General features: G+C 40.7%; 2 protein-coding genes and 2 non-coding genes across 6 annotated transcripts; 1 reads left to right on the forward strand and 3 right to left on the reverse strand.

The window, feature by feature from the left end:
* Positions 1 to 290: 290 nt before the first annotated feature.
* thap12b (THAP domain containing 12b) lies at positions 291 to 4,263 on the reverse strand. The gene is made up of 5 exons (XM_063906173.1): positions 3,920 to 4,263; positions 3,161 to 3,281; positions 2,965 to 3,072; positions 2,855 to 2,891; positions 291 to 2,741 (listed from the first exon to the last, which is right to left on the reverse strand). Exons 1-5 carry the CDS (start codon positions 4,006 to 4,008, stop codon positions 826 to 828), a joined length of 2,271 nt encoding a protein of 756 aa, XP_063762243.1. The 5' UTR covers positions 4,009 to 4,263; the 3' UTR covers positions 291 to 825.
* A 506-nt stretch (positions 4,264 to 4,769) lies between these two features.
* On the forward strand, positions 4,770 to 4,841 carry trnap-agg (transfer RNA proline (anticodon AGG)). The gene has a single exon. It is a non-coding gene; the product is annotated as a tRNA-Pro (tRNA).
* Positions 4,842 to 5,103: 262 nt separating this feature from the next.
* Positions 5,104 to 5,175, reverse strand: trnap-cgg (transfer RNA proline (anticodon CGG)). Its single transcript has one exon. It is a non-coding gene; the product is annotated as a tRNA-Pro (tRNA).
* Positions 5,176 to 5,385: 210 nt separating this feature from the next.
* On the reverse strand, positions 5,386 to 17,061 carry dyrk1ab (dual-specificity tyrosine-(Y)-phosphorylation regulated kinase 1A, b). Of its 3 annotated transcripts, XM_063906644.1 has the most exons (12): positions 16,235 to 17,061; positions 14,314 to 14,383; positions 12,481 to 12,677; positions 12,127 to 12,219; positions 11,816 to 12,004; positions 11,445 to 11,592; positions 11,055 to 11,341; positions 10,804 to 10,950; positions 10,350 to 10,490; positions 9,915 to 10,218; positions 9,425 to 9,549; positions 5,386 to 9,034 (listed from the first exon to the last, which is right to left on the reverse strand). In XM_063906644.1, exons 2-12 carry the CDS (start codon positions 14,321 to 14,323, stop codon positions 8,447 to 8,449), a joined length of 2,229 nt encoding a protein of 742 aa, XP_063762714.1. In that variant the 5' UTR covers positions 14,324 to 14,383; positions 16,235 to 17,061; the 3' UTR covers positions 5,386 to 8,446. The 3 variants fall into 3 exon arrangements, with proteins under 3 accessions (XP_063762714.1, XP_063762715.1, XP_063762716.1); XM_063906645.1 differs by lacking the exon at positions 14,314 to 14,383; XM_063906646.1 differs by lacking the exons at positions 14,314 to 14,383; positions 16,235 to 17,061 and adding an exon at positions 15,384 to 15,728.
* Between the last annotated feature and the right edge of the window lie 642 nt (positions 17,062 to 17,703).

Genomic DNA, 17,703 nt, shown 5'->3' on the forward strand with positions numbered 1-17,703 from the left:
TAAATAAATTGTACAATTGTTGTAATTGTTGCATATTTTCCCTTGCGATTATTTGCCTTAGACTAAAGCTTTCAGATGTAGTTATTACCAAAACCCATAATTATCCCATGCAGAGGCAATATTTATTTTATATATATATAATACATTTATATTGTCTTAAAGTTAAAGCCGGCCCTTTGAGTGCAACCATAATGCTAATGTGGCCCGCGATGAAATTGAGTTTGACGCCCCTGATGTAGGCTAACCTAAAAGCACACAATGAAGAAACGTTATGAGCCAGTCATGGCAGGTAATTTGTGCAGAAAACCCATGTATTAAATGCATAAAATAAAGGCTGTAGGAAAACAATAGTTACAAGATACTTTTCTTAATAGCATAGCATCACTACATTGGAGGCTATTCTAATAACAAAACAGCCTGACAAAGAATCAGAATGTTGAATATTTACACGTCTTGTTCATCTATGTCTTGCATTTCTGGACATGTTATGGTGTAGCATTGTTGTACTTCTTCAGTCTTCATGTAATGGTCAATTATTTCCAGCAATTTCTTTATGACAAATTAACCTATTTGACAATTTAAAGTTTAGCTGCACTTCATTATTTTCAACACATACAATGAGGACATTTTTTTTGACTGGGAAAACCACATGGACTGAAAACAAATGATACTCATTAACTCTAAACATTTACATTACAATCATTAAGAGTGACATCCAGGCGTACATACACCCTAGCACAAATGAGAGACCAAAAGATGATGTGTTTTTGACTGACAACCAATTTGTAACATCCATTTTTGTCTGAAATCGGCTTCTGTGCTGCTTCATTTTATCGCAGCATCTTCCTCTGCCACTTCCTCAGACTCTGCCTCAGCCTCGGCTTCGGGATCATCTTCAGGATAGAGTCTGCAATATTTGTCTACCATGACATCCAAATCATGTTTAACATGAGTGTTAACATTAAGCATCGCCAGGCTTTTGTTCCACTGCTTACTGGACATGCTGTCAAGGTAAGCCTGCAGACGATCACTCGCTGTGTCACTTTTATTATCCTCTAGTTTCAAAGCTGGCAAAGCAGAAAGCACCTTGAGGAAGGAGTTTACATTGGGGAAGAACTTGACATCTGGCAGCTGAAGGGTTTCATGGATCGTGGTGGGCAGGCGCACCTCTTTGCCCCTGTGCTTCCACTTGATCCTCCAGCAGTGAAGCTCTGCAGGAAGTGTGTCTGCGCTGGGGAGGTCGTTGAGGTAAACATCTGCGTAGTTCTCCTCTGTTGTGTTGAACTTCATTTGGCCCATGACGGCTGGGACCAGGGAGAGGCATTTAAGAGCTTTGAGGTTGGTCTCGGAGAACATGTCCTCCACCTCCTGCATAACGCCATGGATAACGGGGACGGTCACATACTCCTTAAAATACACTTCGGCATGGATTTCCCCCACATCAGCTGCACGCTGTTTCCTAATAAACAGCCTCGGCACCTTCACAGGAATCTCCATTACATTGGCCATGTTCACAGCCTCTTCGTACCAGAACTCGTGGTAGACATCGATGTTATCATTGACCTCGTTTAGTGAATGCAGCACTGCAGTGAGACTGTTAGCAGCAAAAAACACATCAAGTGTTTCCCCTTGGAGATTCCTCCCGAAGGCTCTGGTGAATGTGAGAACATTCTTTAGGATGATGATGGTGACGATGATTTCAAAGTCCGACAGGGTTTCTGCGATGGAATATGCGTCTGCTGTGAGAGCTTCAGCAAACCTTCCATCATCATTGTCATGGATGCTGTCCATGCATAGCAGCAGGGGTGGCAACATGTCTAGCAGCACATCAAAGACACTGTGCTGCTCTGTCCATTCTGATCCACAGGCTAGTTTTAATGTATTACCTTTCTCTTCATTTTTTTGGTAGTGACTAGAGATGGCTTTGTCAAGCTCTTCCTGCACAAACGGGGTACGAAGGAAAACCCTGATCCTCCTCAGAGTCTCCATGACCACCTGGACGTTAGGAAAAGGCAGACTGTTGGCCAGGTGGATGTTCAGAGCCATATGAGAACAAGGCATGTGCAATGCCAGGGGATACTTCTGCATCAGCAATACTGCCACAGCTTTCATCTTGGTGGTGGAGGTCCCGGTAGCCTTGTGGGCCTGACCACGGCATTCCTCCATGCTGAGCCCCCAACGGTCAGTCAGCTGGGCCTCCAGCCTCTCTACCAGAGCAGCCTCATCCCCATCAAATGACATAAAGTCCAAAAACTCCTCTCGAAGGACATTTTGCTGGTTCACATAGCGTAGAAATAGAGGCAGGTGTTTGTCATTGGCAAAGTCAACAAGGTCACCCGTCACCAAGGAGAAGAAGCGGCTCTCTCTCACCTCCATCAGCATCTCCTCTCTCACTGTGTTTTCACAGACGTCCAACAGCTGGCTCTGCTGGGTTGCAGAGAGGTATTCAGTGTTCACAGCTGTTGCCTGAAATCGCTTCTTCAGAGCTTCATCTCCAGCGTTCATGCGGTAATCTACAAGGGCCTGGAGGTTGCTGGACAAGTGTTTGGCTTCAGATACTTTGCAAGCCACCAATGGGATGCTTTGTTTCCCTAACATAACCACAATCTCAAACAAGGATCGCAGGTAATCACGAAACTCCTTCTCCTCTGTGGACAGTTGAGGTTCATCCTCATTGGTGTTTGAGCTGTCCTCGGCAGCGCCATCTTTTTTGGAAGCAAGCTGCTCAATAGAAGATGCCACTGGGGAAAAACCAAAAGACAAAAAGTAAACAGTGATTATTTTCAGTAAATACTTAATAAAATGAAAATGATTTTGCCTTAATGACCACAAAATATAATTCGTATTAACTTACATCTCCTTTCTTTAATCTTCCTTAAATCTTCTTCAGTCTAAAACGAAAAACTCAGGTAAATTACAAAAATCATACAACAGTTTGTGAACTATCGAGCCTATCTTACTTACAAGTTCTTTTATTCGCTTGCGATGTCTGGTATGGGGATTTTTTAGGTGGCTTGTCAGATCAAATATGGTTGGAATGGCTGTATCCTTCAATACAGTCCTGTAGGGGCTCTGAAAAGCAATGAAAATTAACCGTTTTTGAGAGACTCACTTTATTTGGCAAATAAGTATGAATGTTAGAGTTGTGTATGATACTCACCGTTTTGCACACCATGGCAGGATCGAAGTGTTTGGCACATAATCTGTAGTGCTTGTTCAACTGGTCTGACGTTTTTGCCTCTAAATCTGCTCTGCGGCAGTTCTCTACCCAGATTCGGCATCTAAAGGAGACACATAGCAGCTTTATGAGATATCCAAAACAGATCTGTGCTGAGACAAGCAAGATATTAACAAAGTATGTGCTTCCATACAATTACTGCATGAGCAATAACATATTTCAGTAGTTGACAGTTGCAGGCAATATATTTGTGCATAGTGTTCTTTAACTTTTAGTTACCTTTCCTAATTATACTCACATATTTTTGATTAAGTATAACTTTCGTTGCAGACATTTTAATAGTTTTAATTTTATAGCGTGGTATTAGTACATTTTTACTTAGAAAAAGATCTGACTACACGCTCTACCACTAAAATAGGCCAAGCCATTCAATATAAACAACTCAAATATAACGCCCATAATATGTGACACATGACTTTTCACATTCAAAATATGTTTCGATAAGTATTTTAAAAGGAAGAACAAGTCTAGGCCCAACATGAAAAACGTATATCTTTGCATACAAGGTAAAGCTTTGGTTAGTTCGTTAGCCAGCTTTGCAAATGTTATGGTCGTTGAGCTCTGAAATATAACTGAATGATCACAATTTTCACAATCAATGATCACAATGTTAAGGGTAGGCTACATGGAGGTTTCAGTCTTTTGAAGTGGGTAACTCTAACTTAAAAAAATATGTCTTACCTTTCTGGGTCCCGTGGAAAACGAAAAAATGCCAAATCTGACTGTGTGCTCTTCCGTGTACAGTTTGGGGCCGCGCAAAAATTCGGCATGCTTCAAGCTAGGTAGTTAGCCTAGCTAACCAACCTTACACGTTTTCCTTTACTTAGTAGTGTGGGAGCAGTTACTTTTCTCACGTTAGCCGACCACTTAAATCGCCTCAACTAGTGTCCGTTTGGGTTTCCATCAAACTATCAAACAATTTGCGGAGTGGATTCACCAACAGTATCACAACGGTTGAATTTTGAGTAGATCGTTTTGCAGGACAACGTCCCGCCCACAAGGTACCCGATTGGACGTATACACATTCTGAGGTATAACTATTGGTCGTTGAAAGTACGCCACTCATTTCTAGTGACCAATTAAATATAAAGAACATTTCTTCTTCACCCTTTGAATATATTGACAGATGCTTTCCAAAGTTTGCTGCTGCCCCCACTGGCTCACCAACTGGATGACAAGAGTTAGCGTGTTCCAAATGGTAGGGCAACCAGCTACATTGTCTTTGTGCTTTATATGAAGTGAGGTTTGCCAAGAAGAGACGGTGTTGTAACCTAACCATGACCCGTTAGCCCATTACATTACCTTGTGTTTCAAACGGATATCTAGCCATAGTTATAAAATAACGTTACATCCATTTGCAATCAATAACTATGAAATCCCGTAATTTACTAATTCCTCCTTAATACAGTAGCCGTCTTAATTTAAGTGAAATTGGTTGAGAGAAATTCCGTTTATACTGTAAACAAATAAACCGTAGTCAGTCTTTTAAGCGTAACTACTAAATAAATATGAAACTCGCCTATCGTCACTTGGCTCGTTGGTCTAGGGGTATGATTCTCGCTTAGGGTGCGAGAGGTCCCGGGTTCAAATCCCGGACGAGCCCTTCCTTTTTTGTCCTCTGGAACCGAGCGACAAATTACAATGGTACCGATCAACAATAATCGTCAGGTCAACAATAATGACAAATACGGTCAATATTGGGCACTAGAATTGCTCAACAAATCCATAATTGTATAAAATAAACTGAATTTAGGTTATACTTTCCATCACATCATTTGGTTGTTCATACTACGTTGTTCTTCACGTAAGAAATTACGAGTCACCGACTATGTACACCACAGCTTCCGTCCTTCGAGTAAAATGAAGGGCTCGTCCGGGATTTGAACCCGGGACCTCTCGCACCCGAAGCGAGAATCATACCCCTAGACCAACGAGCCAGAACGTCTACTTCGAGCATTTTAGTTTTTATATAATGTCTAAAGCAGATAGGGTCTTCTATTTCAGTATTTATACATGTTGCTACGCACATTGCTTAGTGCAAAGACTGATTAATAATATTTTCTTTTTTATGTTACCCCGGTTGAAGAGTGAGCTCTTCCTGAAAATAACTTAATGTAGATGGAGAACAATAAAGACACACAAAGCAATTCAATTAACTTCTTTTTATATATCATACATAAGACTGTCTTAATATAATACAAAGGGCATTGTCATAAACACAGCAAAGTCTTGACTAGATCTTACAATCTGTGGATACATGGACTTATCCTTTCCCCCATGCTGTTCAATTCTATAGTGCATGTTGCATGTACAAAAAAAGTGAAAAAATGTGAAATTAAAAATGAAAAGGATAAATCCAAATTAAATAAGAGGATTTCAACTTCTGTTGGGTGTTCAGATATGTCGACAAGTATACGTGTTTGTGTATAACCCACAAACTGAACAGGCTTATGAAAGATGGAACCTTTTTTTTCAACCATGTGCTTCTCATATAACCAAAAAGTAAGGTTTGTGATGTACATGCACTTACAATATACCCTGTGAAAATTATTAAGGTTTGAAGATCTAGCTTTCCCTGTTTGATTCAAACCCTACCTCATAGTGTTGTCCTGATGTAGTCAAGTACCTTTGCCAAAAGGCAAGGTTTTGCCACTAAGAAAACAGGAGTTCCTGCCCACTGAATGGTCACCAAATTGACAAACATAATCAACATACCAGCAGGAGCAAGGTAGTGAGTTCTATACTTCCTTTATTAAAAAAATATAAATATATACATAAATTCTATTTCAACTATTAAAAAGGGGCTGCATTTCATGACAACTGCTCTAAATAAGAGGTCAATCAGCATGATCTGAAATAGGCGCACACTTACGAGTCACTGCAGTCAATTTTTTTTCTTTTTCAGTCTTTATTTTTGGAATGTTTAGTACCAGTATGAGTGCCAGTAATAAAACCACTGGCAATTTCTAAATGTCTCAAATTCTGCGGGGTATGAAAAATGATTGCAAATTTGCAATTAACCTTGACATCCAGATAAAACCCCAATCTCAATATAGGTAGCTTTACATTTGTGTTTGTGGAAATACCAAGCATGATCTCTTATGATGGTTTCTCTTTTTAAAATGGCATAAGCATGACCTGTGGCCTGCCCTTATTTTGAAAGGTGGCTGTGGGCAGGTTTTTCTGTCGAATTTCAAAGCTGGTAAAATGAGCAACAGAAGAAAGAAAGCACTTCAAAATCCCTGATATAAAAAAAAAAAATCTGGTTATTGACTAATGTTGAGGACATGCAAGTCTGCCTAGGCAAAGCATGTGGTTGTGGGCTGACGGACACCCTTTCCTTTTTAATAGGACAACAATCATGGGGGATCTGGCCTACCAAATCAGAAAAATACCATTCATCACAAACTGATTTGCCACAATTATCCTTACCCTGCCAAGACAATGACATTAAGTCTTGCTTTCACGGCAGAAACTAGCCAAGTTGACCAAATGATGTATGAAAGGCAGCAAAACCCTTTGAAATAGTATGATGGGGGCAAAAGAAAAACGACGACACAGAAATAGAACGCATTAGTCTCCTTTTTTTTTTTTTTTTTTAAACCATCAGCTTCTATCTTGCTACTCCGGAGCCTGCAGAGTAACTACCAAATTCTCTAACATACCAAAGTTTTAAAAGACTCCCAAAATAATCTACCAATTAATATGGAAACAGTTTTGGTAAAACGTTGCAAACAAATCTGGCCAGAATACACAATAGCCAACGGTCTCAACAACGGTCTCCAGTTTTGCTAAAAGTAATATATTGCAGCTGTTTGTATTGACGTTAAAATAAGATCTTGATAAACTTTGCGTCAAAGTGGTGAACTGCTACATTATTGGTTACAGACACCTATATGCTATAAAACAACTGCTTTGGTATAAAAACATATCCAAAGGGAAAATAAATTCTTGTAAAATTCACAGCATAATTTGAGGAGAAAAAAGGCAGTCACTTAACTCGTTTTTTTTCTTCAGTTTCCATGTTTTGGATGGAGAGACTTGTGCAGGTGGTTCTGATGAGGAACTACATGCAAAAGGGAAAAATAACAAAACATAAAAGGGTAGACTCTGGAATAGATAGTTCTTTCCACTGCAAAATCCTTAACCAGTGAATAAGATTTTCAAGGAAGTAATGTTTAGGAGGTTGTTGTGTACAATAAGACCCTGTTATGTGGGGCCCTGCTGAAGAAGAAATCTTTGTTGAGAAAGGCCTCAAATTACCATTCTTATTTACCTTTTCTAAAGTTGTTTTAATTTCCTTAAAGAATTAAGGGCTGTCTAGAGAGAAAAATAGAGAAAAGCCATCTTAATTCAAATGATAATGTCCAGCTCCATCCCATTCCAAGTCCATGAGTCATAAGGCCAAAGGGTTATCTAGAACCAGCCGCTGACTGTCTTCCTTTCCCCGGGCTGGATCCTTGCGTCTCCTGCACCTGTCGCTGCTCTCATCTGTGCCGGGCCAGGGTGCAGCTTGCAGGACAACGGGGCCTCTAGGCCTGAGGGGTGGTGCCTCCCTCTCCTTTGACCCAGTGGGTGTCAGTATCCACCTGCAAGGTCTCCTCTCCGCCCGGCCAGCACACGCTTTAGGGACTCCGCTGCTATGTGCTCCCCTTTGACAGAGTTACACAATACCGACCAACAAGAAATATCACCGCAAACACTTCCCCTCATTATCAAGCTACAGGATTTACAAGCAGCTTTTTACGAGAAATTTCACTTAAAAAGGGCAAAATAATAAAGAACCAGTGGAACAGTAATGTCAGGCAGTCCACGGTTTGAACCGAAAGAGGACGCCAAGCATTTCATCACCAACAGCTACCTGCAAACAGCTTCAAACTTTGCTTTGAAATGCTCCTCAGAAGATTTTGCCACATAATACCATATGGTGATTACTTGGTGGTTACATGAAACTGGTGAAATGGTCAGATGGATGTCTCAATCTCACTATGGTTATTCCGCGGTATTATTTTGTGCCTAATGATTGCAAAAAAAGACTGATGAAAATTACATATATACTTTTTAACAAAAGGTTTTTCTCTGTAGTAGCGGTTCAGTGATATCTCCCTTCTGACGTGAGCAGCTTTTGTTCTCAACACACCTTGTAGTAAAAAACACCACCTTAAAAATGACGCACAGGGGGGAACACACAGCCAAATGTCAGTGCAGTCACGAGCTGGCCATAGAACTCTGCTGCACACACACTCCAGTCATTGGAGACTCCTCCCGGTCCATGCCCTGCCTCATGCCCAGGTGGCCTTCCCCTAGGTAGTGGGCAGGCCCTGTGTTCGTGCCCATGGAGAATGCAGGGTGCGCGGCCATGCCAGTCTCCTGCCGTGGGTTCGAGAAGGCACCTAGCCCCATGCTCAGCCCACCATTCTGACCAAAGTCAAGCGCTCCGACAGGCAAATGGCGGAGCTGGTAGGCCTGGTTGCCATGGTTTCCAGTGGAAGAGGACGATGTAGAGGAAGAGGAGGCAGAGGAAGACAGGGAGGTCATGGACAGATGGCCATGAACCACCTCCATGGAGTCCTGTGTCGAGGAGCTGTGTGTCGGGGAGGTGTAGTGGCGTGGGCGTGGGCGTGTCGCCATCATCGGCCCGTGGTGGTGATGAGTATGTGAGTGGGGATGCAGGGCCTTAGGGTGCTGAGGGGGAACATGGAAGGTGGTCTCCTGGACTGGGTGGGTCTCTCCAGCGACGGACTCTGGTCCAACGCCACCTCCCCACACAAGTGGGGGTGGGTAAGGCTGTCTTGCCTGTCAATGTCAAACAAATAACAAGAGTCAGTGGAGGAATATGGCCGTGGGTCTTAAGTAACTGTACGCAAGAAGAGTGGACATCATTTCCAATACAGGATACACAGCATTTTCTCTGGAAATAAAAATGATCGGATTTCAAAATTCCCCAGTCTTGTTTTAAAACAGAGCCAAACAAGCAACATCAAAAAAATACTTTATTCTTTTAGGGAACTCTTTCATTGGTCAAATGTAACCTTTAGTAAATTTGTTCTGAAAAGATCTTTATTAAGAAGCTTACAATAAGCAGGCCAACCTCTGGTACGTGCTGAATGAGTAAAGATATAAAGACTCTGATCACAATAACTCCAATCAAAATGGATTTCCATATTGTTCTGATATCTGACTGACCTGCGGGCAGAGGCTGTCACCATCGATGGCAGGCAAAGCCGTGCCGAAGTGTCCTCCACTGTGCAAGTGGTGATGGGTAGGGTCTGATCTGGCTCGGCCACTGGTACTTGTCCCAGAGGATCCACCTAGGGGTTAAAACCATAGCGTCACAATAAAGCAGCAACTTCAACAACCTACTGGAACAGTTTCAGATAGAGAATGGGAGGATGAAACCCTCTTTATTTGTCACATGCATGCACACAGCAGAGCACACACAGTGAAATTAGTCCTCTGCATTTAACCCATCCTAGTACTAGGAGCAGTGGGCAGCTATCGTGCAGCGCCCGGGGATTTGTGGCGTTCTTACATGCTACAATTCAGTGTAGATGCTACATTCCACAAAACCAATCTTCCTTACCAAACAGATCATTGTAGTGACGAACCACTGACAAATAAATGTGATACAGATCTTTAAAGGAGGGAGAGGGGAGAAGCAGAGTTTTCGGGTTACCTGAGCTAGAGGAGGTGCTGGAGGTGGTTCCTGAAGACTGGGACTGCTCTAATGCGGGGCTCGTAGACACGCTGCTGCTCGTGTTGGTCCCCTCGTCCGCAGTCTTCTTGAAGAAGCTGTGCTGCAGAGCATAGTAGGGCTGGATGCGGCTCTTGGGGTCATAGTCCAACATCCGGAGGATCAGGTCCTTGAACTTCAAGTAGTCAGCAACAGCATGGCCAGACTCCCCCGCCCGCCGGCCACCTGGACCCCCTGTCTCCACACCCAGGATGGAGTGGAGCTTCCGCGAGGCTGGAGGCTTATACTGTAAGGCAGCGAACACAAAGATTAAGAGATTTACTTACCACGACTTCTCTTCACACAGTATCTTACATTCCACAAATGACAAAATAAAAAACCTGAGTCGGTAACTGCATCAATTCAAACTGGGCTTACCCTTTTGCCATCTTTGGTCTTCTTAACACTCCATGTACCATCCGAAAGTTTCTCAAAGAACTTCCTGGCTTTTGGGGCTAGGTCCATTATGTGATTAGGTGGGATACCAAGAACCTCGACTATTTTGTTCATCTGGTCCACCTGAGGAACACGTTATAAATCAAGTTTCAAATCAAAAGAGATTGAATACATTTGTATCACCATTAAATGTAAAGTCAAATGTTATCTGAGCTTGAGTTGACCTAACTGTCAAAACTTTGGGCAAGGGGCCACAATGACTGGAAACAACTATTTCATTATGGCTTGAAAACTTAGTGTGATATGTTTTAGGTTTGTGAACTCCACTTCTGGATCTTAAGGCCTATATGAAATATTTACCATATTTACTTGACAATGAACCATTGCCATCCTCTGTGATTTTACGGATTAATATAGTACAAGGCAGGTCTTATACCTCATTGGCTCCGCTGAAGAGGGGTTCTCCAGTGTGCATCTCTACCAAGATGCAACCCAAGGACCACATGTCGATGGCCAGGTCATAGGGCATTCCCAGCAGCACCTCTGGGGAACGGTAGAAGCGGCTCTGGATATATTGGTATATCTACAAGACGAAAGCATAAACATTCAGTCTCCTTGTTTACGTTTGTCAGCTGAACTATAAAAAAGGGACATTTATTGCAAATGAGGGAAACTGCAGCTAGATACCCTTTGTCCCAGTTGGCATGAGCTGCCAAAGTCCACTATTTTGATGGCACTCCTCTTGGGGTTACAGAGGAGGATGTTCTCAGGCTTCAGGTCACAGTGGATGATGCTGAGCTCAGGCGTGGCCAGGAAGAGCAGCGCCGTGCATAGCTGCTGGGCAAACTTCCGGGTGAGGTTGAGTGAAACACCACGGAAGTTGGTATTTCGGAGAAGGTCGTACAGGTTATATGAAAGCATCTCAAACACGAGGCAGAGGTGGTTCCGGAACATGAAGTGACGCTTTAGGTGAACTGCAGAAATGCAAAGTGTACCATGTTAGCCAAATACAGGGAAAGATGTGCATTCCTTTCATATATCTTGTCAGATTATAGGCAAATTTAAAGTATTAATTACCGATGTAGTATTTCATCTCGGTATCATGTTTGTTCATGAGCTCTAGGAGGCGCACTTCAATCTGGGCTTGATTGAGGAAAGCTTTCTTGTTCTTAATGATCTTAATGGCAACCCATTCCTGCTCAGCACGGTCATACGCTTTCACAACCTAGAGATGTCACAAAGAGAAAATGTTAATGTTGCAAACCTTAAATCAGGAATGTTCTATTGAAAAACATTGTAAATGTAAAAAATCTTCAAGAAGTGTCATCAAAAATCTAAGTTATGCAGAGTTTCTCCATCTTCAAAACAATGTTGTCTTTAACATGTTTTCAAATACAGTGTGTGAGAGAGTATCTGTGTATTTGTGTGCAATTAAAAAAAATAAGCACCTGTCCAAATGATCCTTTTCCTATCAAGGAATCAATCTCATAGCGGTCCATCCACTTCTCCCCATTCTTGACGATGTAGTCATAGTTATCATCGTCATAGCCATCATTGAAGACTTTCCTCTCTTTTTTATGACTGGAGTCTTCACCCTGACCCTGTTGGTGCCGCCGCTTCTTTTTTGCATAATACACCTATAAATAAACAGATAAAAAATAAAAATCACACATAAAGAATTGTATATAATTGAAAATATATGTATTTTTTTGCTTCAAATATTAAGAGATAAATGCCTTTATTGAGAAACAAAACAAACCTCATTGATGTGTTTGTATGTTTTGATAAGGTCAATGGAGAGCTTCCTCAGGGGAGCTGAAGTTGGGTCACGAAAGCACTGGGGCATGTGCCTCTGTAAAATCAAATAGGAAAGTCACAACATTTCATAAACAATTTGCACCGTACTTTTGTTTTGTCATTAAATTCAAAAGGCCTAAAATACAGTTTACAGAATACTTAATGTATATTTTAAAGCAGCTACTCTGCCTGGTGACAGGAACAGAAAGAGAAGTAGTATTTCATGTCACATTAAGTAGGCCTTTGCCATTTTTGTAACACATAGAAGTCAGACTATAGGAACTGTAAGGGCAGAGGTAGGGCAGAGTTAATGTACCTGATTGGCAGTGAGCTGTGGTGTCTGGTCGCTGTACGGTAAGACCGTAACAGATTGGTCAGTGCTTGGCTGGTGGCGGTCACTGTACTGCTGGTGCGTATGGGGCATTGGAGCAGCCATCTGAAGACCAGCAGTGTGTAAAGAAAAAGAGGGCGCAAGCCGGACGGACGAAGGTTTGCATGCTGAAGTCTCTCCTCCTAAAACGAATGAACACCGTTATCAGTTGCATATAAACCATAATTCAACATTACATGTAACCAAAGACAAAAAAGGAGGAGAAATAGTAATAATATTGATTAAAACAGCAATATTTCCTCATCAACAAAAGAGATTTAGGGCCTACAAATAAAACTGATTAAAATATTTGCTTTATATTGAATATATTAAATATAAGTCAGCATTTTCAGCAAATAAATCTATCCAGTATACATTTCCTTAATACAATAATGCCTTAATTTCAATTTGGGAAAGAAAAATATATGCAAAATGCAAATTATGCATTTGTAATATTAACATGTACATTGAAATGACCAATATAACACTGTAACAGAGACAAAAATGTTCATAAGATGTTTAGAACAATAAAAAAAGTATTAATTGTTAAGAGAAATGTCAGATTATTACATTGTGTCTTTTGTTAAACATGTAAAGTCACAAAAATGCATCAAAGGAAATCACAAAATAAATTATAGCAGTAAGATATCAACCTTTGTGAAGAAAAAGGAGCAAAACAGCAGGTTTAACAGTGAAAAGGGGTGAAAAGAAAGCATCTCCACTCTATACAGTGAATCATCCTTCATTTTAAGCCAGAAGGAATCAAAAAATTATCAAATAGCATGTTCAGCTATCAGCATCTCTCACCAGACAACACAATTCACCAGTGCTACACAGTAACCACTATTCAGAATCCCAGCAACAGCACCTAATTAGCATAGCCTATCACCACAGAGATACAGCGTGATTTGGCAAGCCCATCAATGCACAGACCAATCACAACGCAGTATGCAAATAGCCTACTTTTGTTGCCAGGGCAGAGCTGCTCCCATTTTCCAATGAGAAAACAAGAAATAAACAAGAAATAAAATTGAACTTTGGCACACTTAGACGCTGCTTTCAACACAAGAGCCTGACAGCAAAATAGCTGCACAGCCCAAAACCTGCACTCCATCTGAGAGCATTAGAAAGCTGACCCAGCTTTGGAAAGGAAAAAATACACATCCAGTGACAGAAATAAGAGAAACTGTAAGATGATAGAGCTCAGGCAAAGGCTGTATTTTAAGGAACCAAGATATGTATGCACTATATATATTATATATAAAAATATAAATAATGTTGGCCTATATATATATATATATATTTAAATACATTTACCCATTTTATAAACGTCAAATTGTTTTTTATAAAACCTCACATTGCAAGGATGATCATAGCTATACTATTAAAGTAAAACTAATTTTGCTTAATACAATAATAATCATTTGATCTTTTTATGCACACATCTAATTTAAAGCACAAAAAGATTGATTTGTCATGATGACTAGAGTCTATTTTCCTGCATGTTAAGCTGAGGCCTGAAAACAATGACGTCAAATAAATTGTAGTCACTATTACTCTTTAATGAAAAAAAATAAACAAACTTCATTAAATAGCTATTTAAAAGCTGCATTGATTAAGTGCTATAAAAACAGTTCTGTGTGACTTGTTTCTACTATAGATTGTCCTGATATGTGTGAGTGTGGTTGTCAAATTTTAAATCAGCAAAATAAGTGAAAAAGGAGAAAAATATCTTAGTTATACCATTTCACACCAAAGACTCAATGTATGACAGCTAACCTGGATGCATTATCTCATGTAAAATGTCATATCATCCTGGGAGGAGAGTCCAGCAGCAAACCACAACCCACTACAAATAATAGAAGCAGAACATTATTATAGTAAATCTTTTAACTTTAGAGTGTTTAAACTTTAGTTGTGAAGTAGGGCAGAGGACCCCTTAAGAACAGAGGAGACCCCAAAACTTTAATAGGGTACTATGGATAACGTGTATAAACTCTGAGGGATTGTGAAGTACAATAAAAGAAAGCTATTGGTGGATAAACAGTCCAAAAGCAGTTCATTACCAGGCAAATATGTTCTTATAATACACAAAATACTTAAAGTTCTTTGAGAAAGTATTAACCAAAAAAAATAGTTAACTCACAAAAAGGCACACACTACAATACACAAATGCTTATCAAAACAAATCAAGACTAATACGGTTGTGGACTTAATAGCACTAATTCTACCCTCAGCATGTCCCTGGTCAGCATAGCTTCCAATTGTAAGGTGTTTAATATCTCAAATGTACTTAAAAATATGTAGTCCGATTTAAAGTACTGTAAAAACGAATAGTACAGTTGAGTAGGTCAGTGTATAGTGCAAATTGACAAAAATCGGGAAAGTTTGGTTGGACTCCATTTTACAAACACAATACCTGACAGAATAAAAAAATACCTATGGGCTGAATTTGACCATCCACAATCTCTAACCCGAATGGGAATATTTAGGCTGTGTTTTATCACAAAGCCATTTAGCAAGCACACTTGTAGCTCGTTAGTCGCCCCTAAACGTTTGATTATTCTTCATTTTCAGTACTGACATATGAACAGTTCCTTTCCTGGCTCTACTCATCACGGCATCAACGGGCCTATTTAGGTGTAAATATAACGGCGGTTAGCTTGCTATTGTTAGCCGTATCATATCATAAGCGATAGCCGAAGACCTCTGTAACATGACTATGTGTCATCTTCTCACGCCCAACAGACCAGATCCATGCCAAAGCTGAATCCAATGTAACCCATCCAAAACAATTAAAAGCCTAACGTCAGTGCATAAAGACGGTGCCTGAGTAGCCATGTACTTACAGATGATGGGGTAGATCTCGTCATGGTTGGAATTTAGAAAGCATATTCAGTGTTAATTTGCGTCCCCTCTTGCTATCGTTCGTGTATGCATCCAATTTCGCGAATAAATGGCAAACGTATTCGGGCTCACGTTACCGTTAGCAGTCTAACTAGCTAACGTTGTCGTCGTTAACGTTACCCTGAAAACTGCGGGACAAGCAAGCATATCTCTCACCAATCCAACGTTAGCTAGTGACGCTGTGCAGCCAGCGGGTTGTGGGGCCCATTCAGCTGGTTCGTCAACAACTCAACGTTAACCATTAGCCAGGTTAGCCGAATTAGCTACCAGGCGGTAGCCAGGATAGCTAGGTGAGCTTCCGTACTGTATAACTCAAAACCCCAAAGAACACCACATCTTTTTACAATAAGAAATGTATTTGCCAGTAATTCAAACGGGACTGTTAGCTTACACGGCAACGCTTGCTTAAATCGTACAATGACAATGTCTAATATTGCAGGGTTAACGTTAGCTGCAACGTTAACACCGTGCCAGCATGACTGTCTTTCCAAACCTATACAATCCGTTGCACCCCATGGCTTACAGTAAGCTAGAAAACAGGTCCAGTGTAACAATAAAATCAGTCTGTTGACCTACTGACTGAAATCACTGGAGAACGCTGGCTTCAGCGGAGTCGGCACCGCCACAAATGTTAGCTAGCCGCCATACCATAAGCTACCGTTCTCAACTTCACTGTCGCGTCCATCATTGTTAACCATTCGCGTTACATATAATATGAAACTGCGAAGGCGTAAACATAAAATCTTAAGAAAACGAAAGTTAATGTCAAATATACTATTTTACAATTACTCACCTCTGATGGCACGATCTTCATTTAAAGTCCAATAACCTGTATGATGAGGAAACTTATCCAGCTTGAGATTCTCCCCTCCCTGCACGGTTAGCGAGTAATGTTAACGTTAAATCCAATCCCCGTCCTCTGGTCGGCAAACTCTTAAAAAAATTCGCCTTCCAGATTTATTAGGGTCTTCATATCCCAAGCGTTGACGAACAACATCCGCGATCGAAGCAACTTTGACCAACGTTACTATCAGCTGATGACTAGCAACATGCTAACGTTAACTAGCTCTCATAACTCACTAGCTAACCTTAGCGAACTGGCTAGCTAGTTGACAAAATGAACGCAGCTAACATTAGCTACCTGCCCTAGCTGGCTGTAGCTTCTCTGGCTAGCCTCAAGCTAACAATTCTAGCTGCCGCTAAACAAACGTTATGTCAAATTCTGATTTTACGTTGTCTTTGCAAATTTAGTGACGGCCACTTCGATAGATACGACAATACTGTTACATCCAGGTTGTTTCAAACATGAAACAGAAACCGTGTCCTCTGATAATTTTGGTTAGGAATTTTGTGTAAATTTTCACAAAATGGCGCGCGGTCCAAACCTGCGCAGTGAACCGGCCCGGTGGACCAGAGACACGGACAACTGAGTTAGTGCGGCGCCGCCTAATTATTTCAACTATTTAAAACGTCGGCCTCTTGATCTTCTTAATCCGATCCACTAGACGCATTTCGATATCCAAAAACGTCAAATATATATCCACTGACAGCATTATTCCGGCGGGAAGGGAGAACATTTGAAAAGACTGAGCTGGGAAAAAAACCCTCCTGACAAAATGGCGATGCTCTAGCTTGTTGCCATGGCAACTGTCAATCAAAAAAAAAAGAAGTGCCCGGATGTACCAATGACGAATAATATGTAACTGGCCAGAGTTACAGGACAAATAACTCCAGTGGTGTCCCTTTCTGTCTGCCGACCGCGTTTGGCCTGTTGCTACCATCCGGCAGAAATGTGTTTATTTTTACAAATTTTAACGACCGTCCCTTTTACGTAGTATCTTTATGTGTAACCTTATGCTGCCATTTTTTTCTATCACAGTAAGTTGGTATGTGTTTTTCTCTTATCCTCTCCTATTTTTTTTTTTTAGCGTTGGTGATTTAAAGAACAACTTAGCAAAAACTAATTTACAGTGTATTATTTGGAATGATACAAAAAAATGATAATGCTAAAAAAAAATGTTATAGACTTTAATGTAGGTTACTATATGCCTTTGTCTTATATTATAGTTGTTTGTATTCAGAACCCAGTGTTTACCTGCTAAATTGCAGTGTGAAAATATTAACAATATATGGAGAATTGTACCTCAATCACAGTCATTTTGGGAGGTGTTATCTGAAGTATGAACTTTTAATCAATGTTATCCCATTTTAGTTTCTAAGCTTACAGTACTTGATCATATATATGTGTATGATAAAAGGCAC

The sequence above is a fragment of the Eleginops maclovinus genome, chromosome 18 (assembly GCF_036324505.1).
Source record: "Eleginops maclovinus isolate JMC-PN-2008 ecotype Puerto Natales chromosome 18, JC_Emac_rtc_rv5, whole genome shotgun sequence".
Taxonomy (NCBI): Eukaryota; Metazoa; Chordata; class Actinopteri; order Perciformes; family Eleginopidae; genus Eleginops; species Eleginops maclovinus.

Bases quoted from the DNA above. Each gene is read 5' to 3' on its own strand.
- thap12b (XM_063906173.1), bottom strand. From the start codon at position 4,008: ATGCCGAATTTTTGCGCGGCCCCAAACTGTACACGGAAGAGCACACAG. The intron at 3,073-3,160 runs GTGAGTATCATA...ATTGCTTTTCAG, and splicing joins CTGCCATGGTGTGCAAAACG to AGCCCCTACAGGACTGTATT. The intron at 2,892-2,964 runs GTAAGTAAGATA...TTTTCGTTTTAG, and splicing joins GCAAGCGAATAAAAGAACTT to ACTGAAGAAGATTTAAGGAA.
- dyrk1ab (XM_063906644.1), bottom strand. The intron at 12,005-12,126 runs GTTTGTTTTGTT...GTTTATTTATAG, and splicing joins CATACAAACACATCAATGAG to GTGTATTATGCAAAAAAGAA. The intron at 11,342-11,444 runs GTAATTAATACT...GCATTTCTGCAG, and splicing joins CGAGATGAAATACTACATCG to TTCACCTAAAGCGTCACTTC.